Raw genomic sequence first — 23925 nt, forward strand, 5'->3', positions numbered from 1 at the left:
TGAAAGCTGAACTTCTCGGCTTCCGTTGTCATAGCGAGATAAAGCCAGCTTTACACGATTTTGAAGTCTAATCTATGAGGTATTAAGCACAGTTTCATTAAAATCGGATCAGTAATTTTTAAGCGATGAGGGAACGAATTAAAAAAAACAGTTGAAAACCCTTAAACACATTGGAGTTTAATTTATTTTGTAAATTTTATTTATGCACATACGTTTTAAACACACTATTCCAGTTTTATTGTTTGAATATTACAAAACATAAATAATGCAAAAAGTGAACATCGCTATACAAGTGAGATAGCAATAGAATTGACAGCAAACTCTATAGAAACAGTTTGCGCATCTCCGACCTAGTGGCTCTTTGGGGGGGCTGAAAAATATAAAAATGTTTTCTCATTAAATGCTTAAAATGTTCTCGGTTTAATATTATCTAAGCTTATTTCCCTTAAGGCTTACTGTCTCAAGAATAAACTAACATGGCTAGCTAACTCAGTGTCTATCTAATATTAGTGCATTCCAGAGTTTCACTTTGATTGATATTGATTGCGAGTATAAATCTGGCCGCTAGTAAGATAAGATTTTATTTTTTGTTTTTATAGGTGGGTCGATGAGTTCACCGTCTCATCTTCATCCTAATTATCATCATCATTAGACTACAGCAGTCCACTGTTGGACATAAGCCTCTCCAATTGCACGCCACTCGGCACGACCCTTGGCTTCTTTCATCCAGGTCTTGCCAGCCACCCCACATAGATCGTCACTCCACCGCCAGATCTTCTCATTGAGTCGCGTTTCCGATACGATGGTAGAATCTGGAAAGCACTGCTCTTGCTAGGGTTAGTTTTAGCAACGACGTCATGTTTGAACCCGTGAGCTCACTTGTTAAGGTTACGCTGAAATGGTCTCTCAAGACCATCAGCTTAGGTGGGAATAAAAAAAAGAAGAGTGATGGCGTCTTGCACTACGTTTACCAATTCGCGGTCACGTTTACCCCAGCAATTATCGGTTCTCCGGCTAATATGGACAACCCGTTGCCACTTCAGCTTACTAAACACTCATGGCTTCCCTTGGACTAACTCGGAGTCCATAGACATCGCGAATGTCGCTATCAGCCTCTCCGCGCTTAAAACACTTGGTAACGTGAGTTTCAACAAGTAGGAATTAATCATTCAACCCATCTAGCGGTTCATGCGCTCACTTTGTGATGCCAATGGGCTCCGGTAATCAATATAATAATAGCGATTTTACATTTAGAGAAGTAAAAAAAACGGAGCTTACGTCGATTAATCCGATAAAAGCAACGAGAATTAAAGAAATAGGCACAATGCAACCACTTCATTCTGCGTAGCGTACTTAATGACTTGCTTTTTCGAAGAAAAAAAAAACGGAAAGCTGTACGCTTTTACGAGTTTTATTAAAACAAGGTGAATCGTAAAATGCCTAAACACGTTTTGTTGAAGTTAGCCGAGGTTTGAATGTAATTCTCTTGATATTAGGAAATTCATCAAAATTATGCCCAGTATAAGAAGAAATTCACATACGCCATATACTGTGTCTAAGTATTTTTTGCCTAAAAATATGTAGGTAGGTAACCTACTAAATTTTAAGGGGATGGCCAAACTATTGTCGGACATTTCAAACCTTGCGATCTTTTGTGTCACATTTATGTACTTACCTTCTGCTAACGCTGACATATCTTGTTTCGTATCGCGGCTTGGCACTTACAGAGCGTCCCTTTAATTTCATTTTCCTTTCTGATCGAGGAGGTGGTAATGACTCCGACTTTTTTTCCAAAACATATTTTCTTTTATAACCTCTTTTTTTGCTGCGTGTAATGTATTTTTCATCGCATTGTTCTTTTCTGTAAGGTTTCCTATATCTATGTGTGCGCGTTTCAAAATTCCGAATTGCCCCATGATCTTTGAATCTCGTTCTTCTATTGCATACCTGTACTATTGTCGGTTTCTCTGAATAGTTCTTTAGAGTCATCGGCAAAGAGCCTCTCCTTTGTTGTTCAATGAAAATTTGTGGTCTGTAAAATAAATATGGATAGATTTTTAATTACCATTGGCACAAAGGCATCGATCGACTCTTGTTCAAATCGAAGATGCTAAGACCTATTAAAGTCAAGTGACCCGTAATAGCTTTCTATGGATTTTTATTGGCAAGAATATTTGCATATTGAAATAAATATTTGCATAGCGTTGAAATAAATTCTGCGTGTTTAAAATAGTTTATCCTTTGAGCACGCGCGTACTTAAGCAAGCGGTAAATGTTGCAAATTCTGAGAAAAAAAAATGTGTGGTGCGGGACACCGGATAGGAACGGAGTTCCTTATTATAAAAATATTAATTTTAAGTTTTATTCGAGGTATAAAGAAAATAATTATTCGGGTATACATTTTTTATTATTTGATATATATGTTTTTTATTGATAAAAAAAACGTTTACGTTACGGACGCTTTTTACTGGTTAGGGTACCCCTCCGCATCGTCCCATAAGGAACTTCTTTCCAAAATACAATTTCCGGTGTTTCGAATACATTTTCTTACGTTCAACTTACAACGTTAGTGAGGGAAAAACGACGTACTTGGTTTAAACTAGTGATCGGCACTCACACCACAACATGCATGCCATGCCATCGCTCACCATGAAACATGAGATTGAAGTGCCTATTTTCTTGTATAACGGTATCCTTCAAACCTGAATGCACGACTGCTTCACGGCACAAATAAGTCGGTATCTACTCGTTCGGGCTTATAATACGCCTTCATACCGGCAAATGACAGTTAGCTATCGTTTTATGCTGGTAAATTACTCGAAGAACGTTGTTGTTCATTCTCTAGTGAGTCCTTTAGTGGCCTTTCATGATAACCACAGGAAGAGATTTGGTGGTTCTATTCTTCAAACGAGGCTTGTGGAGAGTAGCAGCAGGCAGCGGCTTGCTGGGGTCCACGGGCAACGGTAACCATTCACAATCAGACGGGCCGTTTACTCGTCTGCCTACAAGGTCCATAAAAAAATATCTTAGGTTTGATAATAGCCTACTATCCCGTATTGCGGAGAAAAAATCATTAGGTAGATATGTGAGAAACGTGTTGTAATTGTATTAAACTCATAATTTGTAGGCAAGGCTTGCAAAAATATTTTTCTAGTAAGAAAACATTACGGTATATACATACTGTTTGATTAAATCACGTGGAGTACCTACTTACTGGCTTTCGCCAGAAACGGACATTCCAACTGACCTTTTGTATTTAGGGACTACAAACAAATGTATTTTTCCTCTCGAAGATTTCATTATGATAAAACAATTTTTTGTTTCGTATATTGTATAAGATTGTTATAATTTTTTTGTTCTGCATAAACTGTTGCGTCATTTAGACTACATTGATGATAACGACTGTTGATTTTTACAATAGATTTCGCAGTAAAATGATTTAAAATCCCTGCCGTCATCTTACGCGTTTGACACATACATTCAGTCATAAATAAGTCATTTTTTCTATCAGTTTCTTTCGTGTTTTCTACCAATCTTAGTGCGCAATAAAATAAATATTTTTATCTATACTTCTAGACTAATATTATAAAGAGGAAAGATTTGTTTGTTTGTATTAAATAGGCTCCGAAACTACTGAACTGATTTGAAAAATTCTTTCACTATTTGGAAGCTATACTATTCCCGAGTGACATAGGCTATACCTAATCTTTTTTGAAAAAAAATAGGGATCCTTACTAATACTCCAATAATGTAACCCAAGGTGTAAAAAAATTACCTAAAATATTCTTTACATAGCGTGCCCTGCAAAATCTATTGATGATAGAATAAAATAATGTACTACGACTTTGTAGAACACATTATTATTTACAAAAAGTGTCACGGCAGCATATGTCTAACTCTTATAGTTATGCCGCAATAAGTGTTCTTTTATTAAAAAATATAAAACTGCGACAAATATCGTTGAAATTTTTGTTAAACACCCGAGCGGAGCCGGGGCGGGCCGCTAGTATTCAATAAAGGATTGAATCATAACATTTCGGACATGAGGAAGAATCACACTGAAAAAATATCACACAGTAAATTTTATGTATATACAGGGATAATTTATATTGTTTTAGAAAAAATAACAAGCTATACGTATCAACATAAAAATAAAAACACTATGAAAATAGGCAACCTACCTATTTTCATAGTGTTTTTATTTTTAAACTACATACATATTTTTTACATCAAATTTTAGTCGCCAAATAAACAAATATTTTGAAACAAAAAATACTATTCTCGTTCCTAAAGTCATAAGTCTAGAAGCTTAGAGGTAACAGTCCTGCTAGATCAAACTGGAGAATATTATGAATAAATTAACTGCCTGGTGATTTCGTTAGTGAATTCCGTAGTTACACAACGGACTTCCTGTCATGGACTTAATTAATGGTCCCAAATTTTAGGATATTAATTGGATAGGCAGTGTTTGGTACCACTGATCGCTTTTCGCTTAGCTGATCGCACGATAAATTTAGTTTTGTGGATACTTTAGACGCAATGGTTGTTTTATACAGAATTAAATTTACGGATGTTTTTAATTAACTCAATTTCCAGTATAAGACACGCTAATGCGTTTTTTTTAAATTGCTTAGATGTTTGGACGAGCTCATACTCCACCTGGTGTTAAGTGGTTACTGGAACCCAAGACATCTACAACGTAAATGCGCCACCCACCTTGAGATACAAGTTCTAAGGTCTCAAGTATAGTTACAACGATTAATTTATTTCGATTAATTAAAACCACATTTACGGTTTAATCGCGTATTTTCATTGTCATTGTATTATTTCTAACGTAAGCTGTAAGCTATTCGAAAAGTTGTTACGATGTTATTCTTTCACCGTGGAACTCAATCGTGATCATTTGTTAAGTACGTATTTCATTAGAAAAATTGGTACCCGCCTGCGGGATTCGAACGCTGGTGCACGGTGCTGGGCCACGATGACACGATGTGAAGACAGGTGATACAATTGATCGATCGATTTTTAAAAATCCTCAAAGGGAAGATTGTGGCATCATGAGATTTATCAGACCGACACGCCTAATGTTGTTGTTCAGAACTTGATTTATGTAAGCTTTTTTTGAAAATTTCGTTAGGGCGATTCAGGAAGCTGTAAAATGTCTTCTGTTTTATGATAGCATGGTCACGGACGATAATAATAGAAGTTCAACATACTGCATTTACCTATCGTTCCCAAGCTGAGATGTTATGAAAACGCATTCATGTCAAGAATAAGGGTAGTAGTATATTCGACACCCAAGCTCCAAAAATCCAACATTAAAAAATCTAATCATAATTGCGTGATCTTCAAATTTATGATTTTGACCAATATCACCTTACCATGCATTTATTTAATGACTAGCGACCCGCCCTCGCTTCGCTTTGGAAACATTAAATTTTATTATTGATAGCCGAGTCCGGCGATGTTACCCGCGGTTATTGTCATATCGCGGATGACACCGCGGGGTGAAGCTAGTCTAAAAAAAGTAGCCTACAAGTAGCCATATTATCATCAGCTACCTATCAGTGAAAGTCTCGTCAAAATCGGTCCAGCCGTTCCAGAGATATCTCGTAGAGTTCAGCATGCGTTTGCAATGTAACCGGAAAAAATGTAATTATTTACCACATCACATTAGAAACCTCAAAAATAACAGTATTTCTCCACTATTTAATGGATATTATTATGTATATAAACCTTCCTCTTCAATCACTCTATCTATTAAAAAACCGCATCAAAATCCGTTGCGTAGTTTTAAAGATTTGAGCATACATAGGGATATAGGGACAGAGAAAGCGACTTTGTTTTATACTATGTAGTGATAACCAACAACTTAAATATTAAGTGTATTTAGGTTTCACATTATCTATAACCAGGACATATTATCTATGACCAACTGCTTAACTTCTGAACGTCAAAGTGTCAGCGAGCGACGTCCGCCATGACACCAACTCTTTCAAATTAGAGAGCAATGCATCAGTTTTATATTTCTCTTATACTGAGTCTTTAAATTAAATTAAGAAGGTTCAATAAATATCTCAAAACAATAAATACAGTTCATGCTCAATTAGTATACAACGCAACACCAACAAACTTAGACCGGAGTTTAATTGTAGTATCTATATACTACTTAGAAACACCGAGTACCAACTTAGAAATACATGCAACTGCTTATCCAACAAATCTGCAACTTGCCGTAGTTTCCAGCGAAACCGAACTATAATACCCATTGTAAATGCAAGTCTAATCCTGAACATTTCCATAGCAAACGAAGCAATACCGGATTCATGTCGGTGTTTAGATAAACTAGGTTTGTCGGTTTGTTTCATGACACCGAGAGAGCAAACTGTTGTTTGAGGCGATTTAATTTGCAACATAGATCGAGTAAGCCGGGTATTCCAATATTCGCTTTAGGAGCACCGAAAAAACGGATGAGCTTAGGAAATCTGTTTATCGAGTAGAGTGGAAACTGGCAATCATGATGTTCTGAATATATGTATTTTTGTCATTTTTTCTCATACGCTTAGTAGGGTAGACCTGTTCAAGATTTATCTAATATTCATCAGCTCAACACGTTAAGAATCTATACTAATATATAAATCTACAGTGGTTTTTACAGATATTCCGTTATAACTACTGAACCACGCATCCGATTGACTTGAAACTTAGTACCCATATAGAAAATACATGTAGGTACTTAATGGATAGGCTAATATTTATATGAGTATTGGACTCCTTAATAATAATGACAATAAATAATAATGTTAATTTTAAATGCCCAGCGAAGCGGGCGAGTACGGCTAGTACAATATAAATATCTCCGGTCACCAGAGCTTGGGGTTAAATGAAACAAGACGAATTCTTTTTGAATTGGAATAATGTTTTCTCCGAAAACTGTAACAAATACTGACCCGTTTCAACTACGTCCCCGGTAATTTTGACTGGTTTGATTTTGTAACACTCTTGGATTTTTTCTATCTTCCTCCTTATCTGAACTAGATGCATAGTCGCATCATTTGATACCTCTACATCAGGTCATTAATCTATTAAGCCCCTGACACTTAATAAGTAGTCGTTTTTTTTCCCACCTAATCTGATAACCTTTCGAGGCTATTTCAGCGTAACCTTAAGTTGTAGGTGAGCTCACGAGGTTCAAACCGGAGTGATGCTAACACTGGCCCTAGCAAGAGCAGTGCTTCGCAGAGTCTACCACCGAATCGGAAACGGGACCCACTGAGAAGATCCGGCGAGAAACTCAGTGGGCTGTGTCTATGGGTTAATTCGCTCGTCGAGCCCTTCGTCGCAAGCGACTGGTTCGACGAGGACGGTGACCGGTGCTTGTGGTACCTAAAAGCACCGTTAATGGATCGGGAGGATCCGTAAAGACGTGAGTAGTCGTTCAAAGTTACCATATACATAATCTAACAGAGAGCTCATACTTGCGCGCTTAAACGAATGAAACAACAGAATCTATTAATTGCAACCGCATTTACCACATCCATAACCGATTGGTAATTACGAGATCGGATTTCATTATCGGTTTATAGTTGCATCGTAGTAACGTTTGTGGGCATTTCAATGCGGACTACGAACCGGAATGTGGCTTGTGAATCCGAATCAATATAAGCCGCGGCATTGTTATAATGTTGTCTTACTATAGTGAATTCACTGTGTTGCCTTAAATAGTTGTTAAGTAATACGTTAGGTCTATAATACCTTAGGTTACGCCTAAGTCCAGCAGTGGACGCTGTGGGCTGTAAGATTGAAGTAGTCGTGGCTTAAAGGATAAAACGTCCGGTGCATTCGTATCTAGTGATGCAACGGTGTTCGAATCCCGCAGGCGGGTACCAATTAATCTAAATAGATACGTACTTGACAAATGTTCACAATTGACTTCCACGGTGAAGGAATAGCATCGTGTAATAAAAATCAAACCTGCAAAATTATGATTTGCGTAATTACTGTTGGTAAGACCTCTTGTGAGCCCGCGCAGGTAGGTACCACCACCCTGCCTATTTCTGGCGTGAAGCAGTAATGCGTTTCGGTTTAAAGGGTGGGGCAGCCGTTGTAACTATACTGAGACCCTAGAACTTACCTCTCAAGGTTGGTGGCGCATTTACGTTTGTAAATGTCTATGGGCTCTAGTAACCACTTAACACCAGGTGGGCTGTGAGCTTTTACATCCATCTAGGCAATAAAAAAAAATATAAGCTGCACTCCGTCGGATTGAGGTAAATAAAATTGAAGTCTTTGTTGCAGCTGTAAATGTCCTCCGCAAAGTAACATCGGATTATTTCTCAACGATTTAGCTTCCGAAAGTGAGATAATGAGAGGACACGATAAAAAAGGAGCTACAAAAACACACAGCGCTCAAGATACCCGTCGTTTGTCTTCGGACGGTACAAAGACAAGGCTTTGTTTGAACGATGAATGCAATTTCACCTCAGACGACAGTCATAATGTATGTACGATGTAATTAACATCTGCCTCTGATTAAGTAGCTGCCTTAAAATTAAACCACAGGTGTTTTACTCGAATGCCGTAAATGATTCCCCACGGACACAGCCCAATGAGTTTTTCGTTGGATCTTCTCAGTGGGTCGCGTTTCCGATCGGCAGGTAGATTCAGCGAAGCATTACTATCGCTAGGGCAGATGTTAACAAAGTCTCCCAAGCTGAACTACGTGAGCTCGTTCACGCTCTCGGTGGATCTAGTATCAACCCTCGTTATTAGAAGTAAGTAGAGAGATAGAGAGAGAGAGAGAGTATTCTTTATTGTACACCAAAAAACAAATAAACAGTGCGATACATTAAACACAAAAAAGTACAATTGGCGGTCTTATCGCTAAGAGCGATCTCTTCCAGACAACCATCATTTGGAACAAGACTCATTTGGAAACAAACTACGCGCGGTGTACCATTTCAAGTATTTTCAAGTAGAAAAATGATAAGTAAATTTTTTCTGGTTCGTTTTTAAAGAATCGACTCTAATTGTTCATTAGGTCTTCTTCAGCAAAATACTTTACTGACGGCTCCATTAAATATGGCAATTGTTTCTGTAATGTCATCAGTTCCGGTTTGATAGATGATACCGCCATTATACCACACTATTGAGAATTCGACCTCATGCTCTAAGCTGGATGGTGGTATTTACGTTGCGATATCGATGATTTTTTTTATTTTTTATTGTCCTAGTAGGTAGATGAGCATACGGCCCACCTGATGGTGAATGGTTACCGTCGCCTATGGACTTCAGCAATGCCAGGAGCAGAGCCAAGCCGCTGCCTACTGCTTAATACTCCTATGCTTAATACGCTATGAAACGGTTACCACTTAAGAACGGGCCATGAGCGTGTTTTAAATCGGTTCTACGAATAAAAAGACTTCAAGATCGACGGTCTATGGTCTCTTTGCTGCTGTTACGATATAGGCGTCTGTATCAGTTTAATAATGAGTGGTTCATAAGCTACCCTGGTCATGGCTAGTCGAGAAAACACTGGCAATGCAATCAAAATAATGTATCAAATACTCGTTTAAATAAAAATGAATTGCCGTTCGTTAGTCTCGCTAAAACTCGAGAACGGCTTGACCGATTTGGCTAATTTTGGTCTTGAATTATTTGTGGAAGTCCAGAGAAGGTTTAAAAGGTAGATAAGTATGAAAATACTCGGATTTCAATAAAAATAACAATTTTGTTTTTCCTTTGTTGTATCCCCCGTCGGACGGATTCCCTTTGTTAGTTTTAAGTTTATTTTGTACAAAAGTTTAGGTCTTTTATTTATCGATTTAGGCACTACGAAGTGCTTCCTACCCGTGCTTACCTACGGAGCCAAAACGTGGACACTGACTGTGCGACTAGTCCACCAACTAAAAGTTACTCAGCGAGCTATGGAGCGAGCTATGCTTGGTTTGTCATTGCGAGACCGAATACGCAATGAGGTTATTCGGGCAAAAACCAAAGTGATCGACATAGCTCGCGGAGTTAGTAAGCTGAAGTGGCAGTGGGCTGGTCACATATGTCGCAGAGCCGATAACCGTTGGGGTAGACGTGTTCTGGAGTGGAGACCGCGAACCGGCAAACGTAGTGTAGGACGCCCTCCTGCTAGATGGAGCGACGACCTGCGCAAGGCAGCTGGCAGTAACTGGATGCGTAGAACCGAAGATCGGGTTCAGTGGCGAGCTTTGGGGAGGCCTATGTCCAGCAGTGGACTGCCGCAGGCTGATGATGATGATGATGAAGTCTGCCGGGTCGGCTAGTGCATCAATAGTTTCTAAGGAATTTCTTTTACGTTTTTGTATCTCGTATGTAAACCAACGCTTCGCAATCACAACGCTGATGTCACGAATACATTTATTGAAACAAAAGCGCTTCGTACTGTCGCATCGCATTTATATCCTAGACGCCGACTGGACGATCGATGTACGTTATTTAAAATTAAAATAACAAAATATTTTTATTATTTATTTTTGCCTTCTTGAATTAATTGATCGAGAATGTGTTACAAATTCATGTTTTATTTGAGAGCCGGTGTCCGTTGTAATAATTTATTGAATTCGTTCGTTTCTCAAAAGAGAAGTTTCTCAGTTCACGGGATATCTTTGAATGTGAGTATTATTATTTTTGTAACTTAGAATAATATAATATTTATTTTTTATTGCTTAGATGCGTGGACGAGCTCACAGCCTACCTGGTGTCAAGTGGTTATTAGAGCCCATAGACATTTACAACGTAAATGCGCCACCCACCTTGAGATATTAGTTCTAAGTAGTACCTACCCGTGCGTACTCACAATACGTCCTACTACCAGTAATTACGCAAATTATAATTATGCGGGTTTCATTTTTATTACACGATGTTATTCCTTCACCGTTGAAGTCAATCGTGAACATTTCGTGAAAAATCGGTACCCGCCTGAGCTTCGAACACTGGTGCATCGCTCAACACGAATGCACGGGACGTCTTATCCTATAGGCCACGACAACTTCAAATAGTAATAATAATAGTATGACGGACGTTATTAACAATATACCAATTTTTCCTTTTGTGTTTAATTTTTAATGCTATTTAAGAACATAAATGAATAATCTTTATGTGGTTAGCGATAGACTGCTGTGATATGCATATATAACAGCACAATTTTTACAAAATAAAAAAACGGAATACATCCGTTGTACTGTAAAAACTGAGATCTTAGAACTAATGTTCTAAGGTGAGTAGCGGCCTTTACGTTGTAAATGTCTATGGGCTCTGCTAACCACTTAACACCAGATGGGCCGTGAGCTCGTCTACCCATCTAAGCATTTAAAAAAAACATTCACTTATTATTAATAATTTTAGTATTAAATTAGTTTGTTTTTGTTTTACTAACTGTACAAAACCGTGCAAGTGTAATCAATTGACCCGTCTAATTGTAAGTCATCAGTGCGGTACACGATCGTTCGTTATATTGTACTAACGACCCGCCTTCGCTTCGCTTCAGAAACTGTAATTTATTATTGATTTTTCCACTATTTAATGGATGTTATTATACATATAAACCTTCCTCTTCAATCACTCTATCAATTAAAAAAAGCCACATCAAAATCCGTTGCGTAGTTTTAAAGATTTAAGCATACAAAGGGACAGATATAGGGACAGAGAAAGCGACTTTGTTTTATACTATGTACTGATAAGCTTTTGCTGCTTTGAGTTTGAGTACAAGCGTCACCAATGACAATAACATTGTCAATAGCAAACGTTTTTGCTTGATTTAAAGACGCTTGTCGATAAAGTTTTGCTTCTTCTGCGTAGAGATGGTATGATGAAGCGAGAGAGAGATATATAATTAATCGAGATTGATAAAAGCTGAAAATAAGACCTCATCCTGAGGTATACTAGTTCATCTTACACCATTATCTTGGAGACAAAGCCTTTGCCGACGATCGTATAAGTACAAAATCAATCAGTCACTATTGGACATGAGACATGTTAGACGAGTGATGAACGGGACAAGTATCTTTTTTATTGCTATAACAGGTTGATGAGCTCACATCCCACCTGGTGCTAAGTGCCGGAGCCCATAGACTTGGCTACGTAAATACCGCCACCCACCTTGAGACATGAGTTCAAAATCTCAGTCTTACAATACAACGGCAGTCTTACTCTTCAAACCGAAACGCACTACTGTTTTTTTTTGGTGAAAACCTATGGCATAATATATTTCGAGTTAAGAAGTTAAAGAGTCATTGTCATAATAAACTGTATTTAGATTTTATATTTTTACGTAATAGTGCCTTAATTAATGTCTATGTTATTTGTAATGTATTTTTATTCTGTTGAGTCTTATAGTGGCTACATATATGTTGAAATGAGTTTTGCGTTGTGTTTAAATTATTAAAAAAGGATAATATTAAATGTGTAATGTAGGTAAATGTATAACTAGATAAATTTAAAACAAAATTTTAAATATATTGGTCTAATAATACCTATTTTTGTTTCGGATTAAAAATAGCTAAAATTAAAAAGAACTTTTATCTGTGTTTAAACAGCCTGGATTTCATTAAATATTTGTTGAATTGGAAAAATGAAATTGACTCTCAGTAAAATTATAGGAATTCAGAATATGTCATTAGTGATTGATAAAAGTAAAAATGTCCTTCTTCAAACGAGGCTTGTGGAGAGTATTAAAGGTAGGCAGCGGCTTGGCTCTGCCCCTGGCATTGCTGAAGTCCTTGGGCGACGGTGACCACTCACCATCAGGTGGGCCGTATGCTCGTCTGCCTACAAGGGCAATAAAAAAATTTTACCGTGAAATTGTTTTTATCAATACAGACGAGACTAGGTGAATGACTTGAAACAAAAAGCTTCGCTTCACTATTTTAAAAGTATTACAATTAATCATTATTGATGGGGTTTGAAGCAAGAGTAAATCAGCTAGTTACACAAAAAAATCATAAATATATATGCAATAATAAAGATTTTTAAACTTTTTTCGTTTAAACGCTCCTCCTGTAAATCTACGAATTTGGAGTTAGCGTAGTGTTCATTGGAGGCATCGATTTTATATTACTCCTTTATACATATTATATATTTAGTTTTTTTTTTTCGCACAAAGAACTGCAGTCTTCTTCTTAATATAGACACTTCGAATGATTAATATAAGCGGTCAACTTAACGTACGTCACAGTCGAGAATGTCGTTTCTCCTTATTATTTAAATATAACGAGCAAACATTTGTGTTGTGTTGATTGAACAACACAACAAATAAATAGTACAAGGCCTATCTTTGCTAATGAGTTAGGCAAATCTTTATTTTTAACACAACAAATACTAAACAGTATGTGATTAGAATAAGGACTTCACAGAATAACATTTTGTGTAAGTACTTTTTTTTTTTTTATTGCTTAAATGGGTGGACGAGCTCATAGCCCACGTGATGTTAAGTGGTTACTGGAGCCCATGGACATCTACAACGTAAATGCGCCACCCACCTTGAGATATAAGTTCTAAGATCGCAGTATAGTTACAACGGCTGCCCCACCCTTCAAACCGAAACGCATTACTGCTTCACGGCAGAAATAGGCAGGGCGGTGGTACCTACCCGCGCGGACTCACAAGAGGTCCTACCACCAGTAAACTTACGTACACCACTACCTTAGGTTTAAATCATTCGAAATTTAATTTACCAGTTTTTTCTGCAAAATTATACTCTAATGAGACCACTGATAGCTTTATCTATATAGGTAAAAAGAAATACGTGGTTTTATGTTGACACGCGATATAATGGGAACATATTTCAGTTGGCCTTTTGTTTTTCTTCAATTGTTACTATATAAATCGGAAATATTTCATATTTAAATAGGTCAGTAAGACTATTTAATTTGCGTATTATGCTTTGAAAAGTGTAATTAATGAAAACTAATATATCTGTTTTGTATGTAGATTCTTTTAATGAAATTACTGGTTCTCTTAATGAAATTACTATAATGACTATAATGATTATTACAAATTGCCGTGGCCAAAATTGTTTTTGAATTGCCAATTTATGCGCGTGCGCTTATCTTGTCCTTGGAGAAGTGACCGGCGGCCGCGCTCCCAGCCGCGAGCCGAAACCTCCCTCCCCGCGCCTCTCCACTGAGGGACGGCTAGCAATGTGCCGGAACATATCCATGTGTAATTAATGATAACTAAATGTAATTAATGAAAACTAATATATCCATGTGTAATTAATGATAACTAAATGTAATTAATGAAAACTAATATATCCATGTGTAATTAATGAAAACTAATATATCCATCCACTGTCCGCTGTTCTACAGTGGATGGACACGAAAGGCTTAGGACCAGTGTGCTTAGTGCAAAGTTTTTAACGTTCTCGATAGCGTAAGAGTTAACTCAAATTTGTATGGAGTTGGAACGTTTTCCTACGTTTGCTGCTAGGCTGTTTTCTATATAGTAACAATTGAAGAAAAACAATAAGGCCAACTGAAATATGTTCCCATTTCATGGCGTGTCAACATAAAACCACGTATTTCTTTTTACCTATATAGATAAAGCTATCAGTGGTCTCATTAGAGTATATTTTTGCACAACACACAGGTCGCATGGCGTACCTTAGGAGAGGCCTATGTCCAACAGTGGACTAAAATAGGCGATTAATCAATATCAATAGAAAGGTTTTTCGTGATGCATGAAACGCATTCTATTTTTCAAAATATGTAGATTGTGTAAAAATTAGTATTTCTTTTTTGAAAAATGTATTTTATTATAAAATTCGGAATTTCTAATGTCGATGCAAGCTAAGCTAGTTTAAAAGTAATTTTGGAAACATTCTTTCAATTTAAACACTAATTTTTTTTTACCATAAATAAACTCTTCCCCATAATTCTTTCATAATGCATAAAGAATTATTTAAATTAACAAATGTCAACTGGATTATCAATTTGACATTTATCGCTTCAGGTATACGAATCATTGAAATATCAAAAACGTTTTTTTTGTATTTTGATACAGAAAAAAAGTCCTTATCGACTTCTGCATAAAAGAATGTGGCAAAGGTCAAGGGGCAATGAACATATGTCTGGCAACAGCGACTGATAAACGACTAACAATGAACATAGTTTATCAGCTACCGTAAAACACATATTTGATACTTTTAAAAATATTATTCAATTGATATTTTGAACATTGAATATTAAATTGCATTTTTTACACGTAGGTGATTCGTTCAAAAACTACGTTAAAAATAAAACAGGAGAATTATTTAAAATTTTAATTTTGGAATTTTGATATTACCGTTCTCTGAAGCGGCAAAACTAATCTTTGGGAAGTTTGTGTTTTTTGTTTTTGAATATGACTAAAATACGAAAGAAATAAATAATTAATTATCATTATCAGGTGTCAAGTAGTGAGTAGTATTATTAATTTGTGCTCTTTCTAATTTAAAACAATTTATATTTTAACTATGTCGTGAAAATATTGAAATTAAATTAAAATGTTAGCCTATTTGAATAAATTGATGACACGAATGTTGCCTATCTTTAAAAAAGGCAGTAAACGCCAATATAGGTATTTGTTCGATCATAAATAATAATAGTAATAGAGTTCAAAACAAAACAAAACCGCGCGATGTCAAGCATAGCGATAATAATTTATTTATATACTTTTTACAATGTCCTCATTACATGTGTATTAATCGTCAAGTTACGGGGCGCGCGAGTCGTGTACACGAGAAGAAAAAAAAAGTGTTGTATGTATTTGAATAGTGTCAAAACAATGCTACGTTTCTCTAGAAATGCTATCAGAAAGCGTTTTTACAGCGTTATTGGATCGGATAAACTGCCGACGACCGGAAGATATGCGCCCGGCGAAGTGAGTAACAATGTTAATTATGTTCAAACAAATAGGGTTTGTTTCTTTTGTGTACATTAAAAAAACGTATTTTAGCGGTAGCTGTAATATCTATATATTAATACGTGTAGCAAAAACTTTGTATCCCTTTTTACGAAAATTGCGCGGACGGAGGAGTATGAAATTTTCCACACTTATAGAGAATATAGAGAAGAAGTGCACAATGCTAATAATTTTTTTTTATATAATGCATAAAAAATACATTAAATCAATAAAGAAAAACATTACACACACTACATACCGTGTATTTGACGCACACACGCATGCATACTATTTATTGTCAAACTTTTGTTCTTGACGTCTGCTGTCAAATTGAGATTAAATATTGTTTGTCTTTGTTAATATTTTTTATAGTGTAGACTTGGCGAAATTTGTGATTATAGAAGTAGAAAATACAATCATAATAGTATACAAACTTACAATTCCTATTGATTTTAGTCGAATTTCGACTACTGCGGGACCTCTAGTAATAGAAGATACGTATTTGTCAAAAACCCAAAATGCACTAACGATGCTTACATGATAAGCTTGCTAATGCATCAGAACCGAATCGCCTAACACATTTGATGATTTGAACTTTGGACAATATTGGATGCCAGCTCGGTGGAAGATCTTCCCCTTCGCAATCGTCGCCTAACAGCATAGATTTATTCACCAAATAAATTCCAATTCGGAACACATTTTCACACGCGAATATCGAATATGTGTAACTTGATTTGGGTGAAAAAGTGTGAATTGTTGTTTTGAAATTTCGAAAGAAAGACAGTATTTATTTCACGTTTAGACCTTATTAAATTTGATTTCGTATAATTGCCCTGCCTATTTCTGCCGTGAAGCAGTAATGCGTTTCGGTTTGAAGGGTGGGGCAGCCGTTGTAACTATACTGAGACCTTACAACTTATATCTCAAGGTGGGTGGCGCATTTACGTTGTAGATGTCCATGGGCTCCAGTAACCACTTAACACCAGGTGGGCTGTGAGCTCGTCCAACCATCTAAGCAATAAAAAAAATATTGTTATTACGTTTTTTGCGATAATAAGTATTTTTGGTTTGTTTGTAAACAGTAATTTTAAGTCGCTTCTCACGATGCGAAGTGATGACGCAGGTGTAGGAGAGATATCACAGAACTATGTGTTTACTGCTTTGGTATTTTGTTACGATCATGTTATAGTATTATGTGCCTATTGATATGGAGCTTAACGTTAATGAGACGAGGTTATGTCCTACCTTTTTCAGATATCGGAATCGATACTGTGACATAAATGCGTTTGTTTTGATGTTTGAATCGATATCTTTAGCCGTTGTAACTATAATTGAGACCTTAGAACTTATATCTCAAGGTGGGTGACGCATTTACGTTGTAGATGTCTATGGGCTCCAGTACCACTTAACACCAGGTGGGCTGTGAGATCGTCCACTCATCTAAGCAATAAAAAAAATCGAAATCTGCAGCACTAGCTTCTGAAGCAGACGGCATCTTTCTTCGCACTAGTAAAAAGTAGGCTGGCGATTATGATTTTTTTTTGTTATCCGCACATGTTATTCTAAGAATCTCTCGACATTCAAAATAGACGTGAATCGTTTTATTTTCTACAAAATCCGTCGAACTTTCGTTTACATAACACGATCCGCAGATATATATGTATGAACATCTCACAGCATCACAAGTCTTTACGCGTTCGCCGCAAAGATTGTTAAATAGCAGAGTGTATAGAAGGAAAAAAAAATTCAATTTATTTCTAAATAGCTTTCCACCCCGCGGCGTCGCCCGCAGTCTTTCGTTATCAACACGTAAACGTTGCAGATATAATTTTCCTCGCACGGTACTTCCTGTAAGGAATTAAAGAACTGAAACAATTTTTTTTTATTTTTTTTTTATTGCTTAGATGGATGGACGAGCTCACAGCCCACCTGATGTTAAGTGGTCACTGGAGCCCATAGACATCTACAACGTAAATGCGCCACCCACCTCGAGATATAAGTTCTAAGGTCTCACTATAGTTACAACGGCTACCCCACCCTTCGAACCGAAACGCATTACTGCTTCACGGCGGAAATAGGCGGGGTGGTGGTACCTACCCGTGCGGACTCCCAAGAGGTCCTACCATCAGTGATATACAGTTGTATACAGTTTCTCGATTCTCGGTGTTCGCGTTTTATATAAATCACACATGCGTATTTATGCCGCAAAACAGTCATCTATACTAATATAGGTATATAAATCTACAGTGCTTTTTATGGGTATTCCGTTATAACTACTGAACCATGCATCCGATTGACTTAAAACTTGGTATCCATGTAGAAAATACATGTACTTAATGGATAGGCCAATATTTTTTATATGAGTGTTGGACTCCCTAATAATAATGAGAATAAATAATAATGTTAATTTTAAATGCTCAGCGAAGCGGGTGAGTACGGCTAGTACTATATAATTTGATTTAACAAAGTATCACGCATATACAATGTAATAATTTAAAAAAATAACAACAATTTCATTTTATTGAAATCAAACCCGCAAAATTATAATTTGCGTAATTACTGGTGGTAGGACCTCTTGTGAGTCCGTGCGGGTGGGTACCACCACCCTGCCTATTTCTGCCGTTAAGCAGTAATGCGTTTCGGTTTGAAGGGTGGGGCAGCCGTTGTAACTATACTAGAGACCTTAGAACTTATATCTCAAGGTGGGTGGCGCATTTACGTTGTGGGTGTCTATGGGCTCCAGTAACCACTTAACACCAGGTGAGCTGTGAGCTCGTCCACCCATTTAAGCAATAAAAAAAAAATCATTTAGAAAAATAGCTCTATTGCATTCGTTTTGAATGAATATTATTCTTATACGAAACGCGTTGGTTTGAATATCGTAATTATTCCCCTCACTCGAATCCTCGTAAAATCGACCAAAATCGCTTTTACTAAAACGAATTTTAAATGAACACCTTGAGTGTCAATTGAACGAATCACAATATATTAACCAATGAGGAAAATACTTCCAATACGTCGTATGGTCGTATGCGTACCCAACAATGTCAATTGAATGTAATTATTTGTTATTTTCCCGTGTACGGTTGCTATGGTAACTAAATAGTTGCTAATATTGGTAATGCGAATGTGAGCTTGTTTGGTTGGTACGCTTTCACATTTTAATTTTCATCCGATCTGCATGTAATTTTCATATTCACGTTCTGAAGAAAGGATATGATTTAATTTTCTACACATAAGCGAAGCCGATTAAATAGACCAGTGTCGATAATTTTTAAAACCAAAAAAAATAATAGTAGGATGAAACCCATTACAAAAGGAGGGGAATATTATAAAAATGAAAGGAAAAATAATTTACGGGCGATCTGAAGTCGGGAAGGGGTTGGGGGGGGGTAGGTTTTGGGTAAAAAACGGTTTTTCTCGATTTCCGGCAAAACTAAAAGTCCTATGGAAAAAAGTCAATTGGCAAAGTTGTAGGTAATAAAAAGATCTAAAACTTTTGTATTTACACTTTTTTCACATAACCTCAAAATTTAAGTGAAAAATTAAAAAAACCAAGTTTTTGGTTTTTTATTTTTATCTTTTTCAAAAAAAAAATCTTTTTTCACGAGATTTGCTGAAAACTTACCTTTTTATGTCCCAAATACGCTGTAATTTATTTGATTAGAAATATTTATTTTTTCACCTTATTTTGAATTAATATCGAAAAAGGACCCTAATTTTCAATCGAAAATTCACCCGTCAAAATATCAGCTTTTTTGGTATTTGGTATGGTTTCTGTTCGTTGAAATCTCTTTTTTCCGATGGTGAAAAAAAATATATATGTTACTATAGTAAATCTTCTCAGAAAATGCAAAAAATCGAAAAAAAACTCGAATTCGAATATATTTTTTTAATTATTATATACAAATTTTTATATTAAAATTTACACTTTAATTACTCGAAAAACATAAGATTACAAGTTACATTGATAGAAAAAAATTGCAAATCAAAATATAATACTATAATTAACAAACAAATAAGTTAATAAAATTCATATTTAATAAGACATCTACAATATTTGGAGAAAGTTGTCGAATCTTCTTTAAATTATATGCGTAGATGCCAATTTATAACTATTTTTAGATAACTTATATACCTGAGTGACCTACGAAAAATTTTAGCACATCAAAAGGTATTTGAAATATATGAAATATACATGAAAGTCAGCCAAAAGTTAGTTATCTATAATATTGGAAACAAACTGTAGAAAAGAAAAAGATGGGATGGATTTTAAAATATGAATTTCTATTTTGATTTTCATTTATTTATTTATTAGTTTTTTGTTTTCATTATATCGGTGTCTGTTTTCCATCAATGCCGTACAAACGAAGTTTTGCGTCATCCACCGTACTCATCAGATCTTGCGTCGACATACTTCTACTTATACCAAAGTTTGGATGACTTCTTTGAAAATTTAATACTCGGGAGGCAGTACAAAATGCCTTTAAAAGTTTGTTGGCTCACACACAACTGGCTTCTTCAAGAAGGCCTTTGAAAAATTACCATGAACCGATAGAGATTCATTTATACCATTGGTGCATATTGTGATTGATGGTAATAAGAAACATTTATAAATAAATTTCTTTAATTTTCCGTACACTATGTACGGAAAATTACCGTATTCCGTACAATGGCGATTTTGTACGTAGAGACCTAATAGAAAAGCTATTTTAAAATATTTATAAGGTGATTTAGCCCGATAAGTATTATAGTTTTATAGTGTAAGTTGATGTATAAAATAATATGTACGTATTGTGTTGCTTTTGTTTTTTTTGTAATTTAAATTTTGTAAATTTCTCTTCTTGTTCACTTTCTATTTATATGTGATTTTGATTGTGGAAACATATTTGGTTATTGTTTTAGCTATATTTTTTTAAAATATTATATGTTTGTATTGTACTGTTTGTTTCCCAAATAAATAAATAAAGAAATAAATAAATAAAATATTAAAATATCGATGTATGACACCTTAGTCGTCCACGAAAACTGTGAAGTATATGAATCGTCGGAAATGATATAATGACAGTACTATAAACCCTGAAAATAAACCGTACAAGTACTTTTAATTATGATAATGAAATGTTTAATTGACACACAATTGCATAGCTCTCCATCCTTGAAACACGATTGTAGATTATGCATCATGTGATGGATGCTAATAATATATTAGTTGAATTTCAACAGCGGTCTATTCCTATTCGGAAGGGTCCATAAACTGATAAATTCCAATACAGTTTTTAGTGTTTCGGTTTTGTTTGTTTTTTTACAGTACAAACTGTGAATTTTATATCTATGTAATGATTCTAGTCGTTGTGGCCTAAAGGACAAGACGTCCGGATCACCCTGCCTATTTCTGCCGTGAAGCAGTAATGCGTTTCGGTTTGAAAGGTGGGGCAGCCGTTGTAATTATACTTGAGACTTTAGAACTTATATCTCGAGGTGGGTGGCAGGTGGAAGGTGGGTCTCATATTCTGTAAGCGCTCTCGGCACGCGCAACTCCTCGAGGCATGGTCCTCGGCCCAAAAAAGGGATGATTTCACGTACCATTTCTTTTTGCATGGGTATAGTCCACGATTCAACTGGTAGGTAGTGAGATAATAGTCCACCTAGCTTAAATTTAATTGTTGCCTTGCCTTTTAATGTAGAACAAATCGACATTTTACGCCAGAAATAGCCAGAATTTGAGGTTACAATGCGTTTTGATATCAGACGTTTTATACAGAGGCGTTCAACAGATTTGATCGGGCCGTTAGCAACTTCCCGATCTACGTATAGGTTAATGACCCCGAGCAATCACTAGCGACATATTTTTCTTTATTTACAGGGATGTCCTCATTTGATTACGATATTTCTAAAAAAAATGTATATTTCCAAGTTTGTAAACTAAACTAAAACATAAATACCATTTATGTAGCTCTGGATATTATTTTAGAAACACAAAGTTTACATTCGTTGCGATTTCATAATAAACAGAATCAGTTTAACTTTAACATTAAAAGCAAAGGAAGTTCCTTGTATTTTCTTTTCACTTCAGTAAAAGCAATGCACTTGCGAACCATTCAATTAAAAGTTCTACAATGTTAGTTCTTTCTGAACAATTTCTCGTCCACTGGATAATTTCACTTTACAATGTGTTGTCATGTATTAGTTTATTTCGTTTTTATGTAACCTTTGGAGAAAAGAGACAAAAAGAGGCAAAAAATTACAAAATCTAAAATGCCATTTTTGAATTCTCGGGCATTGTGGGTGAAAATTTGCGTAATTTTACATATATTTTCATTCTTTGCGCTTTTTTTTTATTTGTTACAATTGTTAAGGTTATCTGTTTATGTTGGTGGATAATTTTCTTTACAACAAACTGTTTTTTTTTTAATTCGTTAATTGTTCTATTCTGTCAATCCTTATTCTAGTCTGAGACGTAGGCCTATAATAGAATTGCGCTCTCAAATATTGCGAAGGCATCGCTTGTAGCTATTTCTATGACTTTTTGGAATCTGCTGTAAAATATTAATAATCAAAATTTATTTACAACTAAAATACAAGTCGTTTTCAAACAAATCGAAATTGAAGAAAACTATCTATGTTTCCCGCCAAAATCTCGCGAATCGAACATAATCAAATTCGATTTTCCAAATTGAAATTTAAAAACCTTTGATTATCACCTCCAGAGTAGTATACTCGTAGCCTGTGTTACAGCTTTAATTGAATAAATGTGATTTAGAAATTCACTTCGATTATAATTACTGGACATATTTGTTAAATGAAATACATGTTGCTAATAAATAGTAACATATTAGTAGCAAGCATTAGTTTTATCAAGTTAAGGATAACGTCAGGTGTCCTGTGTCCCGCGGTTGCTGTTCGATATTTAATTATGTAAATGTTTGATTATGTTCGATAGCTCTTTTATCTTTTACATTGCACTTCATTATTAGTAATGTACTTACTGAAGTTTTATTACACTGTTATGAGAGTTTGTTGGGGTTCACGGCGATGTGAAGTCTAAGTTGAATGGAACGCACGACAGAAATAGGCAATATAGTAGTCAAATTTATTATTCTCCAAATCCCTAGTATCAGTAAACAACTGAAACTAATTAAATTTTTTAAAGTTTAGGGTCTCTATAGTCGAATGATGAAAATAGGAATTGGGGACTTGGAAACGTATTTCGTGAAAGAATTACACTACAAATTTTAATGTACATAGTATCTGAGCTTCGAAACAATCTCCCGTTTTTTTTTAATTATCATTAGACATGATATTTTCGACTTTTCGAATAGCTTACAGCTTACGTTAGAAATAATACAATGACAATGAAAATACGCGATTAAACCGTAAATATAGTTTTAATTAGCCGAAATAGAAAACCAAAGAAAACTTTAAACTGGTGGATTATCAAAAACGTCATTATTTGCGAAAACTACGTAATGAATTACTATAAGATATAAGTTAAGATAGCCATTGATAATGTCCAATGTAACAACAACGAAAAAACTATACATTCTATTGCGTCCTATCTTATAAGGTTATTGTTATGTTTATAACATGCTCTGCGTGTTTGTGTCCAAATAGTTGATAGCTTCGGCAACAATGCGATGCTGAAGTCCAACAAATCAAAGGCAGGCAATTGATTTGAACTCGGTTTTATTGCAACGAGGTCATAATGATAATGATAATAGAGCGACGACGTTTCATTGTCTACCCTTTAAATTGACTTCAATGATATGTCAATTATTATAATGACAAATCTAGGTTTTATTTTTAGACGGGCCGAAAGTCTAATGCGGAGTATGTAATGTTTTTAATGGATTTTGATTCTTGTCAGATTATATAACTAGTTTTAATATTTATATTAGAGTTACGCTTGTTCGGGTGTCATATTTTTCTCACGTGGTGAGATTTTTTTTTTAATATGAAATTTACTAGAACCTAAAAATCGCAAACATAAAAATACTTTTGCTATTTAATTTAGTG

General features: G+C 35.5%; 2 protein-coding genes across 3 annotated transcripts in view; one reads left to right on the forward strand and one right to left on the reverse strand.

Moving 5' to 3' along the window:
- Positions 1-156: 156 nt before the first annotated feature.
- Positions 157-3683, reverse strand: LOC101746648 (uncharacterized). Its single transcript, XM_004921656.2, has 3 exons — positions 3248-3683; positions 1676-2032; positions 157-370 (listed from the first exon to the last, which is right to left on the reverse strand). Exons 1-3 carry the CDS (start codon positions 3298-3300, stop codon positions 250-252), a joined length of 531 nt encoding a protein of 176 aa, XP_004921713.1. The 5' UTR covers positions 3301-3683; the 3' UTR covers positions 157-249.
- A 6709-nt stretch (positions 3684-10392) lies between these two features.
- Positions 10393-23925, forward strand: part of LOC101746787 (delta-1-pyrroline-5-carboxylate synthase) — a 42594-nt gene continuing 29061 nt past the window's right edge. The window contains exon 1 of one of the 2 annotated variants that reach the window (XM_004921658.4): positions 10393-10643. In XM_004921658.4, the coding sequence (XP_004921715.2) occupies positions 10533-10643 (111 nt within the window). In that variant the 5' untranslated portion in view covers positions 10393-10532. Of the gene's footprint in view, positions 10644-15703; positions 15889-23925 lie in introns of those variants that run through there. The other variant, XM_004921657.5, reaches the window with a different exon arrangement.

The sequence above is a fragment of the Bombyx mori genome, chromosome 23, assembly GCF_030269925.1.
Source record: "Bombyx mori chromosome 23, ASM3026992v2".
Lineage (NCBI taxonomy): Eukaryota > Metazoa > Arthropoda > Insecta > Lepidoptera > Bombycidae > Bombyx > Bombyx mori.

Bases quoted from the DNA above. Each gene is read 5' to 3' on its own strand.
- LOC101746648 (XM_004921656.2), bottom strand. From the start codon at position 3,300: ATGAAATCTTCGAGAGGAAAAATACATTTGTTTGTAGTCCCTAAATAC. The intron at 2,033-3,247 runs GTCAGTTGGAAT...TTTATTTTACAG, and splicing joins GTAGTCCCTAAATACAAAAG to ACCACAAATTTTCATTGAAC. The intron at 371-1,675 runs GTAAGTACATAA...TATATTTTTCAG, and splicing joins TATGTCAGCGTTAGCAGAAG to CCCCCCCAAAGAGCCACTAG.